The sequence below is a fragment of the Lagopus muta genome, chromosome 3 (assembly GCF_023343835.1).
Source record: "Lagopus muta isolate bLagMut1 chromosome 3, bLagMut1 primary, whole genome shotgun sequence".
NCBI lineage: Eukaryota > Metazoa > Chordata > Aves > Galliformes > Phasianidae > Lagopus > Lagopus muta.
This window is the reverse complement of record NC_064435.1, coordinates 5,943,956-5,965,629: the sequence shown is the minus strand read 5'-3', so window position 1 is coordinate 5,965,629 and position 21,674 is coordinate 5,943,956. Positions and strand designations below refer to the sequence as shown.

Here is a 21,674-nt window from a genome sequence, read left to right as displayed (position 1 = left end):
CAAATTCTGCTTCTGAGACCTTAATAGAAATTTGCTTACTAGCTTTTGAAATTTGTCAGTATATACAAACATCTGAAGGGAGACTGCAAAGAGCCAAAAACTTTTCAGTGATGCCCAGTGGCAGCAGGCACAAAACAGAATCCAGGATATTCCCCCAGTCACAATGAAGAACTTCTGTACTGTGCACGTGCACAGCCCTGGCACAGGTTGCCCAGAGGCTGTGGAATCTCCTCCTTGGAGAATGTCAAAAGCCACCTGGACATGGTCCTGGGCACCCTGCTCTGAGTGTCCCTGCTTGAGCAGGGGTTGGACAGATGGACCCAGAGGTTACTTCCAACATAACCATTCAGTCATTCTGTGATTTATGGTCAACTGGTCAACTAAATGCAGTTTAGTTGTTGTCTCACCACTGGAACATCTGATCAAATGATGTACAATAAATAGTTCTCCATATCATGTTACACAAGGCCATGTAACATAAGTCCTGCACATCTGAATGGTAATAGGTATCTCTGTATGGCCCTGTGCAGTGTGAAGAACTTTGCCTAGCACATGCAGCATTGCTTTGATGTAGTCCTGAGAGAATCCAACATAGGGATACTCCACATTAAATGCATAACAAACTATGAAGAAGGGGAGGATTTATATCAACTCTCCAACTCTTGCAGCTAGATTTTGTGACGTTGAACTTTCTAATAGCATACATAAAAAAAATAAAATAATAATAATAATAAAAAAAAAACTAATTCCCTTCCCAATCCCAAGTGATTTTTCTCAAATAGTACTACAGACTGAGATCTTTCTTTAGCCGGCAAAATGTGAGAAACAATAATTTCCACTTTTAATGTCTTAACTAGACTATTAAATTTTAATATTCTATTCAGAGGGATAGGAAAAAGAAAAAAAAAGAATTAAGAAAGTCCACAGAGCAGATTTATAGTCTTGTATTTATCTTAACTATCTTTAGAAACCTATGATGAGATTAATCTCACCAAATATAGATGTCTAAAACTGAATGAGTCATTTACATTCTAGTGGTCAGTGGAGACAAATGAGCAAGTAGAAGGTGCAGTTCATGTCATCCTAAGGTAGAAAGCACTATTTGTCTATAATATATTTTATAGTCTTAAATGAGTCTGTTTCTCCCTAGTGACTGTAAGAACAGTCTGGGCAACTGTCTAACACAAAAACAAGCTTGACATTCATCATTCTGGCTAAATCTTATACTCCATGATTTTTCTAGGCTTTGCTACTGGCCTCAGAAGTCTGTCTTTAAAATCAAATCTTCAGTAGATGTTCAGGCTGTGAATAAAATGATGCAAATAAGTGCTCTGCTCAAGCAGCTAGAAAGGGTATTGGCGTTTAGCAAATCTGCATGTATTACAACAAGTACACTTGCAAATTAAGTGCTTGCTTCAGCACCAGAAGTCATTTGAAAACCAAGTCAGTTGTATTCAAAAAGCCAATATGTGCATATCTGCATATCTGTCTGTTCTTCAGTTGTGGTCAACAAAACATAACTCTGCCAGTTCCTGTTCTTTTCAGGTAAAACATAAATCATTTAAAAATGTGCCTGATAACCAAGATGCCTGAAGTACAGGTTTTGCTGCATCTTGGATTTTTTTTTGTTTGACAGCTCATAAGTTGCAAATAAAAATGCTATAACTTTATTTTTTTCCTGTAGCTGAATGGAATAACACAGTATGTGTTCTCCCCACTCCACGAGTTGCAGGCAAGCTATTTTGAATTGAAATATATATCAGGAAATAAGACACGAAGTGGAAAATAGAAGCTATCAAGCCAATAAGTCTGTACAGCATAATGTGTTATATGTGAAAGTGCTTGTAGTATCTACACAGTGAAAAAAAAAATTCCTTTCCTTTTAAAATCTGTTAACTAATGCATTCAATGCTCTTAATATAATAAACCCTGCAATATAGCAATCTGACAGCTGTGTATACAGACTTACAAAGTCACAAAAACAGATGAGACACATTCCTTGAATTCAAAGAAACAGTAGGGATAGCAGGAATTAGTCAGAGATGCTCCCTATTTTCATAGGAGCTCACACTATCATTACAGACATGACCAAATGCAAATTACAGAACTCTATCCCACCAATCCAACCAGTGCTTCCACGTTGGACCCAAACAGCCTGATCAGCCAAAAATGGTTTTGCCTATAATCTAGAAAATCTATTAAATGAATTAGAAAGAAGAGCAGGATCATTTTAAAGAGCAAGACGTAATTATGCTATTGGCAGAAAATCAATGTATTGCAAAGTATGAGAGAGGGAATGTGTTTCAAAACGTTCATATCAACTATTCCCAATTTGTGTTTTCAGTTTAAAATATGCTTGAGCAAAATTTCTAGTCTTCCTCAGACCACATGATGATTCAGAACTGGAAGTTAGAGCAAGTGAGTCAAAATATCATTCAGAAGCATGTATTTTGAGAAAAATATCAGAAAATTTTTATCTCTCTACTCATCAGGCCACCCCCATTCAGATGGGGATGAAAGGATATTCACATACAGACAAAGTAGTAGTCTGGAGTACTGTGCCAGAATAAACAATAATCAGAAAATAGATGGGAAAATTCTCTAAAATCTACAAACGTATCGAGAATTTTTCTACTGAAACTTGTATTGAAAACACAGCAGTGGATTATGTTCAGTGATCTAAAATATCTGTTCTCTTACCCAACTTCAGCTGTGGTAAATCAGGAACCTCCTTCATTATGAGGGTGTAGTATACGTGAAGTCCTCTTTGAGCATTCAAGAGCAGAAGACAGAGGTCCTTATGCCATTTATATGCATGTTGCATGCAATTTCCAGATGGGACATAAAAACTTCCCTGTATAACAGAAGTACAAGAAAAATACTGAGATTAAAATTCTTGCTCTACATTTGTCCTAGAGGTTTCCATGAAAATCTTTTTTTCAACAGCTTTTCACTTCTAATTAAGCATTTGGACTCAGACCTACCTCCTAATCAGCTAACTATCTAGGCATGTGTTTACAATAGTATCTCATTTTTTTTGTGCATGCTCTTCCCAAACCGTATCAAAATGAGTAGTTCCCAGAAATGTACTAAAAGAACATGGTCCCATGTACTAAAATGTTCAATCCAAATGCTCCAACGTATCAGTCTGGCTTTTCACCCACATCCCATTGTGGAACAAACATTCCTATGGAGCAGATAGTGTAAGCAATGGCACATCCTTCGCTACAGGATAATTATGGAATGTCCTGGGTTGAAAAGGATCTCAAAGATCATCTAGTTTCAACTCCCCACTACATGCAGGGTTGCCAACCACCAGACAGGTTGTCCAGAGCTACATCCAGCCTGGCCTTGAATGCCTCCAGGGATGGGGCATCCACAAATTCTCTGGGCAACCTGTTCCAATGTGTCACATTGTGTCACATCACACCTTCTGAGTGATAATGGATAAGAAGGACTAAAAGGAAGACTACATTTAAATTTCTTTTTCCTTATATTGTCTTAAGCCCTTCTGTGAAGTTTGGAGCTTGATGCCATTGTGGCATAGAATCATAGAATCATAGAATTGTTTGAGTTGGAAGCAATATTAAATGTTATCCATGTAGTCCAACAACCATGCTTTGTTATGAATATTAGTAAAAAAAATGCTGATGGTAAAACTATTCAGTCTACTAATGAGAGTCATTCTGACCTCCAGGATAAACACCAGGATTATGATCTCTCTTGTGGGAAGAGATGTCAATGTATAGACTGCAGTACAGTTATAAAAAATTTTTCCCAAAAACTTCTTTACTCTTTGAACATAAGCTGAGTTGGCATAAAGTCACTATATATCAAAGTTTTCAGTTCTGTCAAAAACACTTGGAGAAATAATGTAAATTTGAAATTTGCAAGGCTCAGATGTAAGCTAAAACTGGTTCTTAAACTGTGCTTTTGTGAGCAGGATTTCATTGAGAGTTGTAAGAAATATTACGACAATTGTCAGTAACAACTCATATTTCTTAGGTCTCTGTAAGCGATGCATTTTACAGTTTCTAGCCAGATCATGGACCTGCCATCCTCTTTCAATTGCTCCTAATAGTGTAGCAGAAAGATCTGCTGCAGCTTGCTATCAGTGATAATAGCTGGTTCTTGTTCCATCACAAGGGAGTAATTTATATGCTTTGCATAAGAAGCAAGGATTATGAAGACAAAGAAAGAAAGCCATCAAGGTACTCTATCCTTGAACTTTATGAAACGTTAGGTAAATTGAGTATATATCTAGATCTGCAGCAGATGAGTTGCACAAAGGCATAAGTCAGGATGCTCTCACTAATGTATGGCTACGGAGAAGCAAGAACAATTTGCAACTTACTCCACAGCTGATCTCTAATGGAGTAGGAATATAGGAATATAATTCCTAGCCCTGGTTAGGTACTGTCTGCATTTTTGGACATCGAGTAGTTAGTAGTTACTAAGCCAATGGCCTCAACAGCCATTTCCCAGAAGAACAGTGAAGATTCACCAACCACTGTACCTCCCACACTGTTCTATATGTAAGTCCCAAGGTAAACTTGCATTTCCTGGATCTTAACTTGAGCTGGGATGCATTTCTCAACTTTCTTGTGCAAATCATCAAGATATTAAATAGCATTCTGTGGTAGACACAATGGGGACTTCTCAGCTTGACCCACAAAGAGCTAGTGATGACTATCTGTACTGGTTGTTCCTGGAAGGTATCAAAACACTCAACCTAATTATGTATCTAAATTTTATTCTTGCAATGGAAAAAAAAAAAAAAAAAAAAAAAAAAAGAGCATAATCAAATGCTGCTGGGAATAACAGAAAATCTGATGTGGATTGATACACAGTGTCACAAAAATGTCCTGCTCCATAACCTATTGCTGATTTTTTAAGCAAAAATTGCTCTGGAATTTAAGTGCTGTACTGATGAGCAGAATGAAAGATGTCAGGTAATTTCATAGTTCGTATCAGTGCTGTAACACAGCATTGTTGAACTAGTCTAAATTTGAATAGGTCTATTTGGAACCTTTCTTGGAATAATTGTTGCTTAAAACTGAAAGTAAAAAATAATAGGAAAATGCAACTCCATGTGAGCTCCAAAATGTGTGATTTAAAGATGTTGAAAATCCTCATCAGTTTAATCTTCCTTAAATGCATTAGTGTTTGTCTAATATTCATATAGTGCTGAATAAAGAAGATTTCTTAGAAATTCAGTAGTTTAGGTTATAGAGCGCAGGAGTTCAAGAGAATATATTTTGCAAAGAGTTACATAGTGCTAAAACACAAAATGGGAAATAATTTTTATTCAAAATAGTTTACATTATGTGTTACCTGCTTAACTTGGTTATTATGGTAGAAATAGAAGGAAGGGATGCCGTCCAAACGGACTTGGACAAGCTTGAAATGTGGGCCCACAAGAACCTAATCATATTCAACAAGGTCAAGTGTAGGACTTGGGTTGGAACAATTCCAGGTATGTATGCAGTCTGGGAGAGGAATTCCTTGAGAACAGCTCTGGAGAGAAGGACTTGGGGGTTCTGATGGACGAAAAGCTGGACATGAGCCAGCAGTGTGTGCTTGCAGCCCAGAAAACCAACAGTATCCTGGGTGCATCAACAGGGGGGTGGCAGCAGGGAAGAGGTTCTTCCCCTCTACTCTGTCCTTGTGAAGCCTCATCTGGAGTGTTGTGCCCAGGCTTGGGCCCCCAGCAAAAAAAGGAAGTGGAGTTGTTGGAGTGGGTTCAGAGGAGGGTCACAAAGATGCTCAGAGTGCTAAAGCCCTTCTCCTATGAAGAAAGGCTGAGGGATTTAGGCTTGTTCATCCTCAATAAGAGAAGGCTGTGGGAAAGACTTACTGCAGCCTTCCAGTAGTTAAAGGGAGGTTATAAACAGGAGGGAGACCAACTTTACATGGACAGTTAGTGATGGGACAAGGAAGGATGGTTTTAAGTACAAGAAGGGAGATTTAGATTAGATTTGAGGAAGAAATGTTTTACTCTGAGTGGTGAGACACTGGCACAGGTTGCCCAGAGTAGCTGTGGATGCCCCATGCCTGGAGGTGTTCAAGGCCAGGTTGGATGGGACCCTGAGCAGCCTGATCTGATGGATGGCAATCCTGTCCATGGCAGGGGTGAGGAACTAGATCATCTTTAAGGACCCTTCCAACCTAAGCCATTCTATGATTCTATTACCCTAATTTGAAATATTTGTCAAGGCAGGAAGTGAGAGTGATGGAAAAAAAGACATCAAGTTCCAAATCCTTGGTCCTTCAGTGACAGTAAGGAATTACTGCTTTCAGAAGTCTGCTTCTTTGGAAAGTGGTTGCACACACGGAGGCAAAGCAGGACATAAGAGAGATTATTAAATCCACCTCAGGGACAGTTTAGGTAATGTGAGCTAAGGTCTGTGCATCCTTGTCTACTGGGGATCCAAGCACAGTAGGCATCTGTCAGACAAGACCATTATAAACTACTGTAGCTTAATCAATCTATCCGTCACTGTTCACTAATCTGAGAAATGTCAAGAAATGCCCTCCTTTGGGATGGTCTGAAGACTGCATACCTTCCACATTCTTACTTTTAATTGCTTTTTCTACTACACTGTATAAGTGGTTGCTGTTTGCTAGGTTATCGCCTAGCTTCACAATACAATACTGAAAAATCAAGCTTAGTAGCAATCATGGGACACAGTATTCTAATGAAAAAGAGTACTGAAAAGCTAGAATCCAGGAAAAACACTGTCCATGACCCATTAAACTACTACCAAGTGCTCAGAAATCTGTGCTCCTTGAGTCAGGACAGTTACCTTTTATTCCAAAGGATTTACTTCTGGTTAAGACACAATCCATGTTAAAACAAGTTCACATAGTGAAGCTGACAGTCCAAGCTTGCCCAAAGTATACTGACTGTCTGGGCTTGTAAAATCCACTGTGAAATTATGTTAGCTTCCTTGAACATTTTGAGTAAATTCCTTTGGTCTACATTAATTTAATCTCATTGGTTTGTAAGTAAGAACAGAATTTTCTGTTAGTTCAAAATGTATCTGTACTGCTTTCCTTTTCCATGAACCTCTCTGCAATAGCAGAATATTTCTGTCTTTTGTTCTTATCTACTTCTGAAAAGCTTGTGAGCAAATGAATGTCTTAGAAATCTTCACTTCAAGACTTACCACCTAAATGTACTCCAATAGCAGTGATGGAGGATGATACAGAAGCTACTAGTATTGACACCAGAGAAAAGTACAACTTCTATTGTGCCAATAGCATCAGAGACAAAATATACCATGAAAGCCATAAGATGATAGAAAAACAGACAGAAAAGAGCAGTCATGAAAACAATGCAAAGAACTGCAAATAATGCCAATAATTTCAGAATGCAATGATTGCTTTTAGAGTTAGTTTTTCTATGGCGTTTGAAAAATATCAGTGGTATTGATCCCAAATGAAAGTAAGAATAAAGTTATCCCATTAGCTGCCAACATGTATCTGACAAAACCTCACTTGAGAACTGTGTGCAGTTTTGGGTGCCATGATGTAAGAAGGACATAAAACTAAGAGATAGTCAGTCAAAGGGAGAACTTGAAGAAGCTATGGAGAAGAGTCTAGAGGGCAAAGTGTGTGATGAGCAGCTGAGATCACTTGGTTTGTTCAGCCTTCAGTTGAATTTGGTCATGCTCTGGAAAACCAGATCCTGACATTATTTTGTCCACCTGTCCTCTAAAATTTCTTCTAGTGTTTACTCAGCCAAAGAAAATAGCCTAAAAATTCAACAACTTCAATATAAACAAAACATTCCTGACAATATCCCTGCTAAATAGACTTAAATAAATCCTTTAAAATGAATGTGTCCTGTGTAATGTTCTTTTTAGTGAATAGATTTCTCCTATAATTATAGTGTATTACTTTACAAATGTACTTTACAACAAGAGAAAGGAAAATTACTTGAGAAAAACAAACACAATTTAAATAAGGTTCAAGCCAATTCATTATTCTAATGCAAAGAACAATTTGTGAGTAACCACTTGCAGTGTACCAAATCCATCTAATATCAAAAGGCACCAATTGGATTTTATGCTCTGTTATACACAGTTATTGATATTTGTTTTGTATTAAAGTAATTTCACAAGCTATGTAAACTGTGCAAAACATTCAACAATAGCACTAACAATTGGTAAATTAGACTCTTTACATTTAATCTAATTCAAAACAGCATTTCGTAATTCAGATTCAAATTCAAATGAATTTGTTAAGAATTCGAAGATACTAAGAAACTACTGCAGACTAAATAGATGAGTTTGGCATTTCCAGTAGTTTTTTATTAGCAGACAGTACCATCTTCTAGTGAAGATCAAGATATCTGCTTGGAACAGAGTAACAAAGGTTAGCATCTCAAGATGAATGCAGTCTCTGAGAGCATGATGTCTGCCCATTCATCTGGATGCCTGAATTTGTCACCTAGCACATTAATTTTGGTATAGCTTCAAAACCAGTGAGCATGGAGATTTTGCATATTTACCACAGAGAATGCCTTTCATGGTAGGAGTTCTTCTGTGAGCTGGTAGTTGGAAACAAAATGATAGTTACTGAGTTTTAATCCTTGAGAAAGGATTAAAAAATTATTTCTGGTCCTAAGAGATATGACTGAAGCACAGGGGCAGAAGCACACTCTTTCACATGTACAGGAAAACACATGACAAAGAGAGATATTGATACTTTATAATAAATTTTAAAAAATTAAACAAAACAAAACAAAAAAATTCATTCTGACCTTTCCTCCTCTCTCTCTCTCCCATCAATGAATACTTGCTGGAAAACCAACAAGTCAGATGGGACCTTTGGTAACCTGATGTTGTTGGTGGCTACTCTCCCCACAGCAGACAATGTGGGGATAATCTTTATAATCTTTGATGTCACTTCCAAACCAAGCTATTCTATGATTCTATGATGTTTCATTACTCAAAACTCCTAAAATAAAAGTAAAATCACTGTACTGTATTTACTTTTGACTTACATGACACTAGCAACAATAATCCAGAAGTGTCAATAATGGGAAATAGCTGACAATACATTATTAACAATATAGGAAAGCAGTAATGCTTTGCCTCTCATTAAATCTTTTATGAAAGAAAATGCTAGTTGGTATTTATAGAAGACACAATTTGGCATTTATTTTAATAATTAATAGTTAGGGTTATTTTGCCAAAACAATTGGGATGACAGTACAGTGGAAAAATTGTTCAAGACCAAAGTCAAATTTAATGATAATTAACACTTTGTACAGAAATTAGCATGAAGATAATATTTGACTTCAAACCCTTGAAAAATAAAAAACATCAGTCTTGAAAATGAAGCATTATCTGAACAGGCGGAAGAGAATTATCCTGGTAGGTTCTAATTGTTTTGTCTCAGATAAAAGATACTGTTAAAAAACACAAGTTGTGTTTTCTACATTAAGAATGGCTGAAATGGCTGAAAAAATAAATGGCTGAGAAAGACAAATTGGCCAATAAAGTGTTTGATGATAGGATAATTTCCATCTAAAAATATCAGTCTAGAAAATGTGTCAAAGGCCTCATGGATTCCCATTAAAGCTTTTTCTAAGAGAAAATTTGGTAAAACCTTGACAGGATTTCACATCTCATTTGGACACCCTCACAACAAAACATTTTGATTTTTTCAATTCAAATAAAGTCTCAGATTTTTTATTTTTTTTTCTTTTGTCAGGGTTCATACTCAAACAGCATAATATTATACATTTAAAAAGTCCAAAGCAAAATAAAATTTTCTTCCATTTTCAGGTATCTTGATTTGGTTTGGGTTGTGTTTTTCTGTGGTTTATTTTTTTTTTTTTTCCAAATTTTACTTTTAGAGGACATTTCACAGTTTTTTGAATTGTGTTTCAATAGAAACTAAGCAAAAATCTGAAGTCTGCTCAGCCTGTCTCCAATTTATTTCACATATCACCTTGAAAAGTGAACCTCTCCAAGACCTCAAAGGTCAAGTTACATCTTAACATATCAGTAGCAGTGTCTACCACCACAGTGGCTCTTCATGGGAAAGCAAACTAAAAAGGCTTAGAAGTCTTAACAAAATTCTGCTGGTGATGGATAAGGAAGAAAATCATTTCCTTCTCCTGAGCTCTAAGGTTATATATCACTATAGGGAAAATTAAAGCCATAAAAATATTTCTTCAGCAGTAAATTAAACACTGGAGAAGATGTCTCACGAAAGCTAGAGCAGGTGTCTGACAGGAGGCATACTTCTTCCAAGATGAGCACTGAATCATCTGGGACAAAAAAAGTCGTGCTTTCCTTTCCCTCTATTTGATGTGTGTATGAAAATGACACATATCAATCCATATCTTTATCTTGTAGCTAATAGTCTTGTTTAGAGGATAGTCACAAAGTACTGTGAGGTGTCTGTTGGCCAAGAGGTGCAGCAATACTGTCAAATTATTTTATGGAAAAAAAAAAAAAAAGCAGTGGTTGATTTTTCAAACTCTCTGAACATAAGAGATTATCCAGAAAAAAAAAATAAAAAAAAATCTCAGATAGACAGACATCTATGTGAATATATAAAAAGCTGACTTTCACATGTAATTACAAAATATATATTTTTAAATTTACACAAACACACAACACATTATGTAAATTCAGATCTCCTAAATAACACAGTGGAGACATCAAAAAAAGACTTCAGTGCAATGGCCTTTCTGATTAAATAGAACCCATGCTGCTTATCTGCAGATAAGGAAAGAAATCCACTCTTGTTGCTGTGATCAAACAAGGACCCCTGAGCTGTAGAACTGCCTTGTTATAACATGTCACTGCAGGTAGCAGGCATTAAACCAGTCAGGTTCCAAAATGAAACTTGTTAGTAATTTTTTTTTGTCTCTCCCACACATTATGTACAAACTCACACATACAAGGGGTACTGTTCAGTAGTGTAATGAGACTGCACAACTAGAAATTTCATTAAAGTCAACAGAAAGTACAAAAAAATGTTTTGATTCAACTTTGACAAATAGCAAGGAGTACAAATGGTTCAGACATCATGAGTTGCATTCTTCACCTAGATATAACTGTTGGCTCCAAGGAGGGTGTATTTGTCTGGGCCTACTGTGTCCCTGGGAATCCTTGTAGAGAAAAAACTGTAACTGAAGGGAAGTGAAGATATGTGTATGGAAATGGATGTCCCATCTTGTGTCACCCTCCCAGTCCCCCCTGCTGGAAGGTATGGCAAATCTGTATGACAGTCAACTGACAACACTTTCTCAGAACATCTCTCTGCTGGGGACATATAGCTCAGCTCTGCAGAGGTTCATAGGAACCAGACTGACTAAGTGAATCTCACTGCAGCTGTTACACAGAGAAAAAGAAAAGGAGAAGACAGAGAAGGTAAGGGAAGGAATGTAAAGGGAAGGGAATTGTTTCTAAAGAGTAAAATCTTATCAAAAGAAATCTGCTACAAGGAAAATACCTCCTGGGCAAATCCTAAAGGATTTGAGCTGGCATCATTCTGCTTTAGCTTGGTGCCATTTCCTCAAATTTTGCTTGAACACAGGGTTGAATGAGCCTTGATGCCTGAGAAGGACATGGGTAGAAGTGGACTGATTTCTTGGCCTTCTATCCATACCTAGATGATCTTCTCTTGTGACTTTCCCCTAAAAATTAGTTAAAAGCAGTTCCCTTGCACATGACATTTCTCTCATAGTGTTTGGCACTATATGCTATTAAACTTATAGAACTTGTATCATGCTTCATGTGTCACAGAAATAGTTTCAGTGTTGCTTTTTGATGCACAAAGTTAGAGCAAACATTCACTCTGAAATGCTCTTTATGTAATAAAAGCAATAGTGAGGACCACAGATTCCTATTTAAAAAATGCCAGGCTGTATTAAATATTGCCAGTCACTGATAAAGAGAGTTACTTCAGGCCCGAATCTCTGTTCATGAGATTTGTGGGAATAATTGATTTTTCAGTTTAAGGCTTAATCTGGGAAAAAATAACATGTTAAATCAACTCAGAAAGAAATCATTTCTTTGTTCATAGGGAAATGAAATGAACTTTTCTTTCTTTCCAATGGCACTTTTAATAATGATTTATCACATTATTGTGACATAACAAGTCAAGACTTGTCAGCTAAGTACCATAATCCACCTCATACACCCTCTTAACAAACTAAAGATATTAATTAAAACATACCTTAAATTGAGTGTCATGCTGTTAAAGCATTTTATGATTTCTACCTTTAAGGTTCTGTATCATCCTTAACATCATTAACCCACCGTTAAGCATAAGATCAACTGATTGGTCTCATTAAAGAAGTCCACCTGTGGCAATCAATTTGATTTTTTCCCCCTACTCCCACCTACTTGGCCTGTGAAATAATTTTACAATGGCTATTACTTGAAAATTGCTTCTCACTGGCTCCTTTTTGTGTCCAATCCCAAATGAAACTCAGTCTCAAAGGAGAGAAGGCGGATGGAGCCACCCGCACCCATGCAGATCTATTTACTTGACAGCCTTGTCCAGAATTCAATGTGGAGATCTCCATAATCAAAGAAGTTTCTGAATGCAAGCTAATTAACTTCTTTACAAATTGAGACAAAAATGGGAGCAATCATAGCACTAACGACCTCTTCTTAAATTTGGAAACTTTTAACACTAAAAGTGATGTCAAAACATGGCTAAGGAGGAAATACCTACTTGTCATTTTTCAGTGACGAATTACTTCAACCTTTATGGGTTCTTTTTTTTAAGCATTGTAACATTTTGTGACTAAGGCCAACTTTTTGTTTTATTGTTTCTTTCAAGTCTGCTATACAATCACAGTTACCAAATAAGTTCCTGTGAGTCATAAGCAGGTGGGAAGCAGTCAAGACTCTATTGATAGCATTGTTATTTTTTATTATTATTTACAAATGGTCTTGCATACCCACTTTTATCTGTTTGGTTCACAATCAGCTTCCCTCAAAGATGCATGGAAAATCTACTGTTTTGCATATGCTTTGTCAAGCTGGAACAGAACTGAAGTTCAGCAAGTCTATGTGTTGGAAGCAATATTCAAGTATTAAATAAAGACAGAGTTGTAAGCTAAGGAAAAAACCCCACACATCTAAGCCTGATAGTTTCTGAAATTGCATGCCTTTGGGCAATGTCTCAAAATGCCCAAATACTGGTTCATGCAGCACCCTTCACATGCCTATGCTTTCCAAAGAATGCCTGTAGGAACTGACAGCACTGTCATTTCTCTCAATAGCAGAAAATTCTAAGCTCACATAAGCACCTTCCAGCAATATGTTATCCTGAATTTCTTAAGGTCTATAAAATTGGAGGAAAAAACGAATCCTTTTATTAGTTATTTTTTCAGCTTAAATGAATTTTGTCCATCCTTATATAGTGAAAACAATGAACAGAAGCTCTTTTGCAAAATACTACTCCAAAGTTTGCTGTAAATCAGTTTCCATTTCTTTCTCAGCTATATTGCTGAAGATAATTATGTGGCTCAGAGAGTTCCATCACTCACATAATTCAAGTTTTCTAAGCGACCAAATGAGATCTATTGGATTTTTCTCACAGCAATGTTTCAGAACCTGCTCTTTCTGGAGTAACACTTTATTTCAACCAATCACACAACGAAAGAATCAGTAATGGCCCTGGTTACTAACCCTTTCTTTCTTGCAAACAGTCTACTCAAGAAATGCTTTACTCTAGACTGTGTGCTGTATGGCTATGTTTTCTTTGACTCTTGAGGGATGTGGTTTCTAAGGGAAGAAACAACTCAATTCTTAATGCTGTCATTATACTGCATTCTTGAAGTCTTCACTTCTGACATATTCAGGCAATGAATTATTTATATCTCTTTTGCATGCATATACACATACATCAAATTGCAAATACAATTGTAAAACAATATACAGCCCTTTACATAACTTCAGAAATCCACAATTTCTATGTTATCACTGAAACAGAAGTAATGGCTAATCAGAAACCTTCCTGGGTATGTTACTTGCAGACAATTACATCAATTTGCTATAATTTACTGTGACAAAACAGGGAATTTTTGAATAACTGGAGCTGTACAAATTTGCATAAGTATTGTATTTTCACAGGTTTATTTTCCTAGGCCAGTAGATACCTCCTATATTATGCATAGTACATATTCCAGCCCTGAAGTCATCTGCCCTCAAAGGCAATCAAATTTCATGAGCCATGAGTCGCTTACTGCTTATTCTGTAGGCCATCATTTTATGTTTTAAATGAAATATTTCCAGTCAGTTTAGTAGAAGAGAAATTGGGAGCTGGCTGACAGATCTAGAGTCAAACCATATTTGTTTACAAAAAAGGCACAATATGTAGAGCAGGAACAATACTCAACACTGCTTTGAAGGAACCCTCTGTCCCATTTAGGCCTTCACTCTTGCCTCAGGCGACTGTCTGGCAATGTCAAGTACATCTTACTCCAATGGGATGCATAGATTGCTCCAAAACATAACACAGTCTGTGAGATGGTCCTGATTTTTCATTTGGGACACCAGAGAACAGATCCATTATATCTCCACTTAACCTATGGCATTCTATTTCTCACTGAAAGAGTCTGGAAAGAGGTAATGGAAGTAGTGTAAGCTTATATGCATAGTAAACACATTGAGCTTACCCTAGCATGGATTTATTATTCTTTTTTTTTCTTTTTCTTTTTTTTTTTTTTTACGTGTATCCTGTAATGATATACTGTGCTTTTACACCTTTCACATTCCCCTGTTGTCTGCATCCTGCTTATCCCACTTCACCCCAGTGTCCCAGATTCACCAAGTCCAAGTGACAAAACAACTTTTATTTTCAGCTCGTTTCAGGCCAATTCTTAGTCAGAAGTTGAAAAGTTTTTTGTTGCAAGTCTACTACAGGAAGTTAAGCATTCTTTGATTCTTTGCTTGATGCTAGTTCTGTTGCCTCTTGAAAACTCTCCTGCTGAATTACAGAATTAGCATTTACAAAATAGGTAAGTGGTATTGAGCCTGGCATATCCAGGTGTCATCATGGAGATCAGACACCTAAAATGCAATCATTGCAGTCACAGTGGTAATTATAACTAAGGTAGTAACAGATTTACTGGCTGAAGAATTTCCTTCAAGTTATCAAGAACATTAAGTAGGAAGAACATAAATGTCACACATTTCCAAATGTACCTACCAGCTGTATTCAACTCAAGTAGCTTTTATCATCAGATCATTTAGTGTAAATAAGTGATAAAGGCTTTCTCTAAAGCTACTTTGATTCAGATAGGCTTGGAAAAAGAAATTGAAGTCAACACTAAGCTAAGTGGGATGGGTTGTAAATAGAGGAGTTCTGATTTCAGGTCTTTTTCTCCAACATTTTTGCCCTTTTTTCCTTCAAACATTACCTAATTCTACCCAGCAACTGTGTATTTTTTTTGCTATCTTTAAAAAAACTCCAGTACACTCAATAAACATAGGGTTAAGTACAGCCAACTTCGAGGGATTTCATTCTTTCATTAAAGCACTTGTAGAATTTTTCTTGCTTTGTCCATGAAGTTCTAAAGATGCTATTTGTATACTGACTATATGACTATATGACTAAATCTTTGTCAACTGCTATTACTGGAAAGACTTTTGAGAATCACTGACCCATCTCTTTTCACTCAGTCCATTTTCTTTCTGTTTGTCAGATTCTTGAAACTTGTCAGATACTCAGATAACTTGTAAGATAGTGGAGCAGAAGTTCCTGTACATAAGCTGATGCTGTGGGGACTGCATTTCTAATTCCTCTCAAGCACTGCACCAAAACTTATAATTCATATTTGCTGTGAAACTATCATTATGACTGGCATGCTGGCTTTGAATAGAGGTACAAGCTCTTGTTGTCACTTGAAGATTTGTTTCCACAAAATATAACAAAGTGGTTGGAAAAATAGAAAATCTCTCTTCTCATTGCCCAGTCCCTGAACTGCTGTCTGGAACTCTTGCCAACAGCAAAGAGTTTGCCTCCAGATGATGGATCTTGGCTGTGGTGCTGTTGGCATCTGTGCTACTGTTGGAAAGGCCATCAGTTCAGAAGTTATGAGATTTGATTCGGACTCCTTTCAACAACTCTCTCACCATCAGTCAGTGGGAATTATTGCAGTGTTCTTTAGGGCATATGAAGATAATTTTTCAACAAAGAACCACTGGGAAAAGCACTGAGAAAAAGAAAAATTGAATCATAGAGTGCTCGACTAAAGGAAGGGAGCAACCAAGTCCACATCCCAAAGTGAAGAGTAGAAAGGACTTTTCTGCTGCTTCTGCACTCCATTTAAGGACAGAAAGAAAGAAATATCTGTCCCAATCCCTCTTCCATAAACTGCCTCAAAAATCAATGATGCAATCTCTAGAAAGGGAAAGTTTTAACTGAAAAAATATTAGTCAAGTAAATAACAGTACAAGCCATGTCAGTGGATTTCAGCCCCAACATAAGAAATTATGGTGATGGAAGACAATTAATTGAGTCAGGGTATAACTTTAATGATAGCTACAAAAGAGAAGTAAATTCTATGTGAGGAATATGACTTTTATTACTTTTCTCACAATCACCCTAAATTATTCTTATAAGAAATTATTTCAGTTGCACAAGTCAAGGTGTGATTGAGTTTCACAGACACATGTAGAGAAAGTGATATTTGTAAACAGATTGTAGCATTGTGATTTTTTTTACAATACATACATATGGTAGAAAAACAATAAAATCAAGTATGAAAATTGGAACTTCTATGAAAACTCCACTGATTTTCAGAAAGGAACCAAATGTGAGCAATTCCTAAGGATTCTCTCCAGAAGACTCCATTGTCACTCTGCCTGAAGTTTTCCAGGAATCTTCAGATTATTTCATGACAGTGGAGCCATTGCGAGAATACTGCTAAATTTTTCAACATCACATTTTATACCTAATGCCAATTTATTCCAAGTTTTGAACTCAAAATGCAGATCATTGCTTTGCTGTACTCTGCATGTCAGCCCAAAAACTAAGTAAAAAAAAAAGAAATATGTCAGTGACTAAAGAAACCAGTTAGCATCACATTATTAGTTAGCATGTTTTCTGCTAGATCTATGAAATCATTTACAGTTCTTTCTAAAGATCAGCCATTTATCTTCAGGCAACTAAAGATTAAAGACTTCATCAGTGATTATCACAAATGGTGCCCTGAGCACACTGATTAAAGATACTTGTCATTATATCTTACAAGTAACAGTATACCAGTTCTCTTGCTATTTTAGAAAAATTATGTACTGGACATCTGCTAGAGTCCCAGTCACAACTAATCCCCATTTGCATAAGCAAGACACTGAAAAAGTCCTAATCTTTTAAAACTACCCATTAAAAATGAATGCTAAAGCATGAGAGATCTCCTTTCCCTTCCATTTTCTTCCTTCTCTTTTTCCCTTTCTATTTCTTTCTCATATAATCATTTCTATGATGCCCTGAGAAAAGGAGCAAGGGAAACAAGCTAAAAAGATGGTTGCTAAGGAGAAAAAATATAAAAAGATGTAAAAGGAAAATCTACAATATAGTTCCTATGCATGGAAGGAATCGGAAAGTATAAGACATGTCTCTTCTTGAAAATAAACTGAGCTTTCAGGACACACTGCAATTCCCATGATGGGTCTTACGTGGGTTATTCTCTTGTTATAACCTGCCTTGATCTGAAAAAGTGACGTGTAGAGATTTAATAGCACCATGTAGAAGAACATAAGAACAAATTGCAAATGACTTCTGTGTGACACAAAAGCGTGGGGTTTGGTGTTTTGTTTCTGGTGTTATACTGAAATAACCTCATTTTTTCATATATTGCTGGGAAGAAGAAAGTATTAGCAAATTGTCTTTGGGAAAGAACTCCGTAATTCTATATAAATGACACTCCTAGTTCTTGTATTAATCCAGACATAAACTTAAGTCTTCTGGGATAGCTTGACGGAGACCAGCTCCGAAATTAATGCTAGGTGGGAGAAGAACACTTCTCATCAGACATTGATGCCTTATTAGTGGGAAATCATATGATTAATCAGTTTGATTACCTTCAAGTCAACTTATCTGCAGTGCAACTGCTAGCCAAATGAAAATAAGTTTACTGTGTATTACAACTTATTAATAACCTGCAATATGTCTTGATTATAACACAGCAGGCATGTGATGCACAATATTATGAAGTCATAAAAACATCTTGACAGCAGTGAATATGGAAGAGGTGTGGTGGAGAGTAAGGTAAAAAATTGCAGAAGTGTGAGTGCCAATTTAGTTTTCAGTTTTTAGTCCAGTAATTTTCAGTTCTGCAAGGAACATTTTATTTTTGTTCTTTGGTAGATGTAGGATCTGCAGACATTTTACCGTGTCTAGTTTTTATGGCTGCTCAGATCTGTGTGGTGTTCTGAGACATCCAAACACATCCAAATATCCAAAGCAACACCCTACACGTGGGAAGAAACGATTTACCAATCACCACTGGGAACTCAGATCCCTGAGAGAAACCAGCCACAGACAGTTCATGGGTCTGCTTTATGCCACATCTCTCAAGTCCTTATGAATATTGTTAATCCCCTCTGATATGTATATACCATCTGAGAGTAGTTCATAAGCTGAAGAGATCCTTAGGAAGTAATAGCACATTTTCTTATTTTGCAGATTATTCTCTACTAAATTTTTGTCCAGAAAAGCATCTTCTTTCATATTTATCTAACTGCAAAAGGCACTAATCAACAAGAATTAGCCTCAGTGTCATAACTTTTCTTCAAAGGAAAAGCATGGCACAGAATTAAAACAAAATCACTTTGTCCTGCACTCCATGGTTCAAGAAACTCCCTGTGTGCAGGTAGAGAGAAAACATTAGAGAGATACAGACAAAGGGATGGAGGAAGGGGAGATCCCTGTTTCCTTGTAGGACAAGAGTGGAAAGCTTAACAAACAAACAAACAAACAAATAAATATCAAGGCTTAGAGATCTTCAATTACTACAGCTTTTCCACTGAGCTGAGAGAGAATACTGTCAGTGGTGTCTGGAAGTCACTTGTGGAGAGCTAGGAAAATCACATAGGTACAGTCCAGAGCTGCTGGCATTTAAATAGCCTCCATGTGGATAAGTCAGAAGTGCAGAGTGTGGAGCCTTCGCAGTGTATCACAAAGCAGTGATACCTCAGCAGTGTGAATGCAGATGATTAGCATGAGAGATATGAACCTTCTTTGGAAATGAAGCTAGTAATGCGTACTTCTAATAAAAAAAAAAAAAAAGCAAATTGAGTAAAATTGAGTTTCATAAGGAACAAAAAGGTTGTATGACCTAGAGATGATACATCAAGATAAGAACCATGTACTTCATATACAGGAAGTGCTTGGAGGCATGACATCAGATTTTTAGAACAATTCTAGCTTTCCTTAGAGCTCAGCACTAATGTAAATCCAGAAGTTCATGTTCTGTCTGAACTATATCTCTAGTCATCTATTGAGTATGATAACACTAATGAGGAGAAAACTGACTTTTGTGAGCAAGTCTGCTTCATGATAGTGGAGAATTTATGAAGCCTATGAAATTGGATACATTATTGTTAATAAGTGCTTCAGAGATACTGAAGTACCCACTTGCCGAGGTTTTAAACTACACTGCTTCCAGTCTTGAGGATGAAGGTGCAATAAGAATGATTCCTACCCATTACAAACTTCCACCCACGTGGAAGTATTCTTGAATATTAATTGTGCCACAGATGGTGGAGGTGAAAGCTCTTTTTTGTCTGCTGACAAGAGATAGACCTCAAACACTGGAAAATTGCTATTGTTCACAGCATGTCAGAGAACCAGCAGATTCAGATCTCTACAATAAGCATCAGAAAGAAAACACTTGGCCAGCAGATGCCTCTTAAGGTCATAGAACCAGAGACTTCTCAGATCAAGGACAACATAGAAATGCGCACCATCAGCAGAACTGATTATGGAGATAAAAACAAAAACAAAACAACACATGTAATCTGGTATATTCCAAAACAAACAGTTTTCCTGCATTATATACCATAAAAAGGAATTATCTGAAGTCTCCTTACCATTATAAAAGCAAGGATTTTTCCATGCCCTGCTGCTCAGTGAAGTGCTTGTTTGTCTTAAAAGACAAGATATGCTGATTGCTATAGCCTAGACTTTTAACTGTTGTATCAAATCATAGTTCCTTACAACTAAACCAAAAATATCATGGTATATCTTGAGCTAAGGTATCTAAGAATTACTGACTTGGACATGAAACAGACAATATCTAACCAAGAATATATAAAGAGAAATAGAAAAGTCTGTGGCTTTTGTCTAATAAGGATCTATTCCCATGACCACTGAAGGTGATTGCATAATTCCTGAGTGCTGGATACATCTATAGTCCAGATGAAGTTATCTTTTATAAATGCATCCAAACAGTCTTGAAGGGAATCTACACACTTTTAAAGGGATACGAATTCTATTCAGTATAAAGCATTGCAACACTGAGAGAAATATTACTACTCATTCTCTGATTAGCTATGGCTTGATATGAGCTTCAAAATAAAACAGCAGCTAGTCATAAGGTCCTCACTTGGTGTCAGGCTTACCTCCTCAAAGTAGTTCTTTTCCTAGCTCTTAATTTGTACTTTTTACATTACACGAAGTAATCTTCTTATTATCATAAATCTTGTATAGCATATGCAAAATCCATAGTCATAGGCCATCACAGTCTATCAAGTTAAAATATTCAAATCAAGAACAGCTGTCATGACTTATATAGGTTTCTCAAGCTAAGCAAATGCACACCTGGACATGCAGAGGTGGAGTGTGCAGCATTATATTTCTAGTTGATCAGTTTGATGCTCAGAGGACCTGCAGCATAGCAGAGAGCTAAAGCCTATTCATGACAGAGTACTTGTTAGGTTACCTACTAGAACAAAGAAGATTGGTCAGTCAAAGTGGATAAAAAATAGGATTTGCACCTGAGGCAAATGTTTGGTAAGGAAATATAGTTTCCTAATCAACAACAGAGATTTTTCTGCAGAAAACAAAACGAAAAATAGGAGTTGGTAGTTAACTTTTACATTTATCTTCTTAAAACAGAGATTTTTCCAGAGGATAATGTAAAGTAGGAACCGTTCTCCAAATAAGCCTCTCTCTTCTTATGTAGAGACATACTGGGATTAGTTTTTTTATGATAAACAGTTATTTATATGTTGGGACTGTCTACTAGAGAAGCAGAAGTCAAATTGTTTGTCAGTAACATACAGTGACCCAATAGCTCCAACAGCAGCTTCAGGCCAAACATTCTCTCAGCTTGTGTTAATTCCCTGACAGTTCTCCTGCACCAACTGCCTGAGGATAGTATATTATTAATATTTAGGTAGAAGAGAATACTTTCAAGAGAAAGTTTGAGAGAAGTTCAAGGCAGCATTTTAATCGAAACACTTGAATCTAGGTTTCCTAACAAAGAGATGATTCCAGTGTTCTAGGTTGGAGCTCTAGATTTGACAAAATATTTTTTACAAAAACAAACAAGCAAGCAAAACAATACAAAGCTATCACTTTCCTGCTAAACAAACGAAGTCCAATTATTCATTATTTTGAACAGATGACTTTGTTCTAAAAGCTGCACAATAATCTCTGTTCATCATCTACAGTAAATAGCAAGA

The 21,674-nt window shown here is 36.6% G+C and overlaps 1 protein-coding gene across 5 annotated transcripts in view; it reads right to left on the bottom strand.

Annotated features, from left to right (window-relative positions):
- FAM135B (family with sequence similarity 135 member B) overlaps positions 1-21,674 on the bottom strand; it is a 253,776-nt gene that overhangs the window by 30,338 nt on the left and 201,764 nt on the right. For all 5 annotated transcript variants that reach the window (XR_007375706.1, XM_048938962.1, XM_048938959.1 and 2 more), the window contains one exon: positions 2,701-2,854. Coding sequence is in view for 4 of the 5 variants with exons in the window: in XM_048938962.1 (XP_048794919.1) it covers positions 2,701-2,854 (154 nt within the window). In the remaining variant the exon portion in view is untranslated. The remainder of the gene's footprint in view (positions 1-2,700; positions 2,855-21,674) is intronic.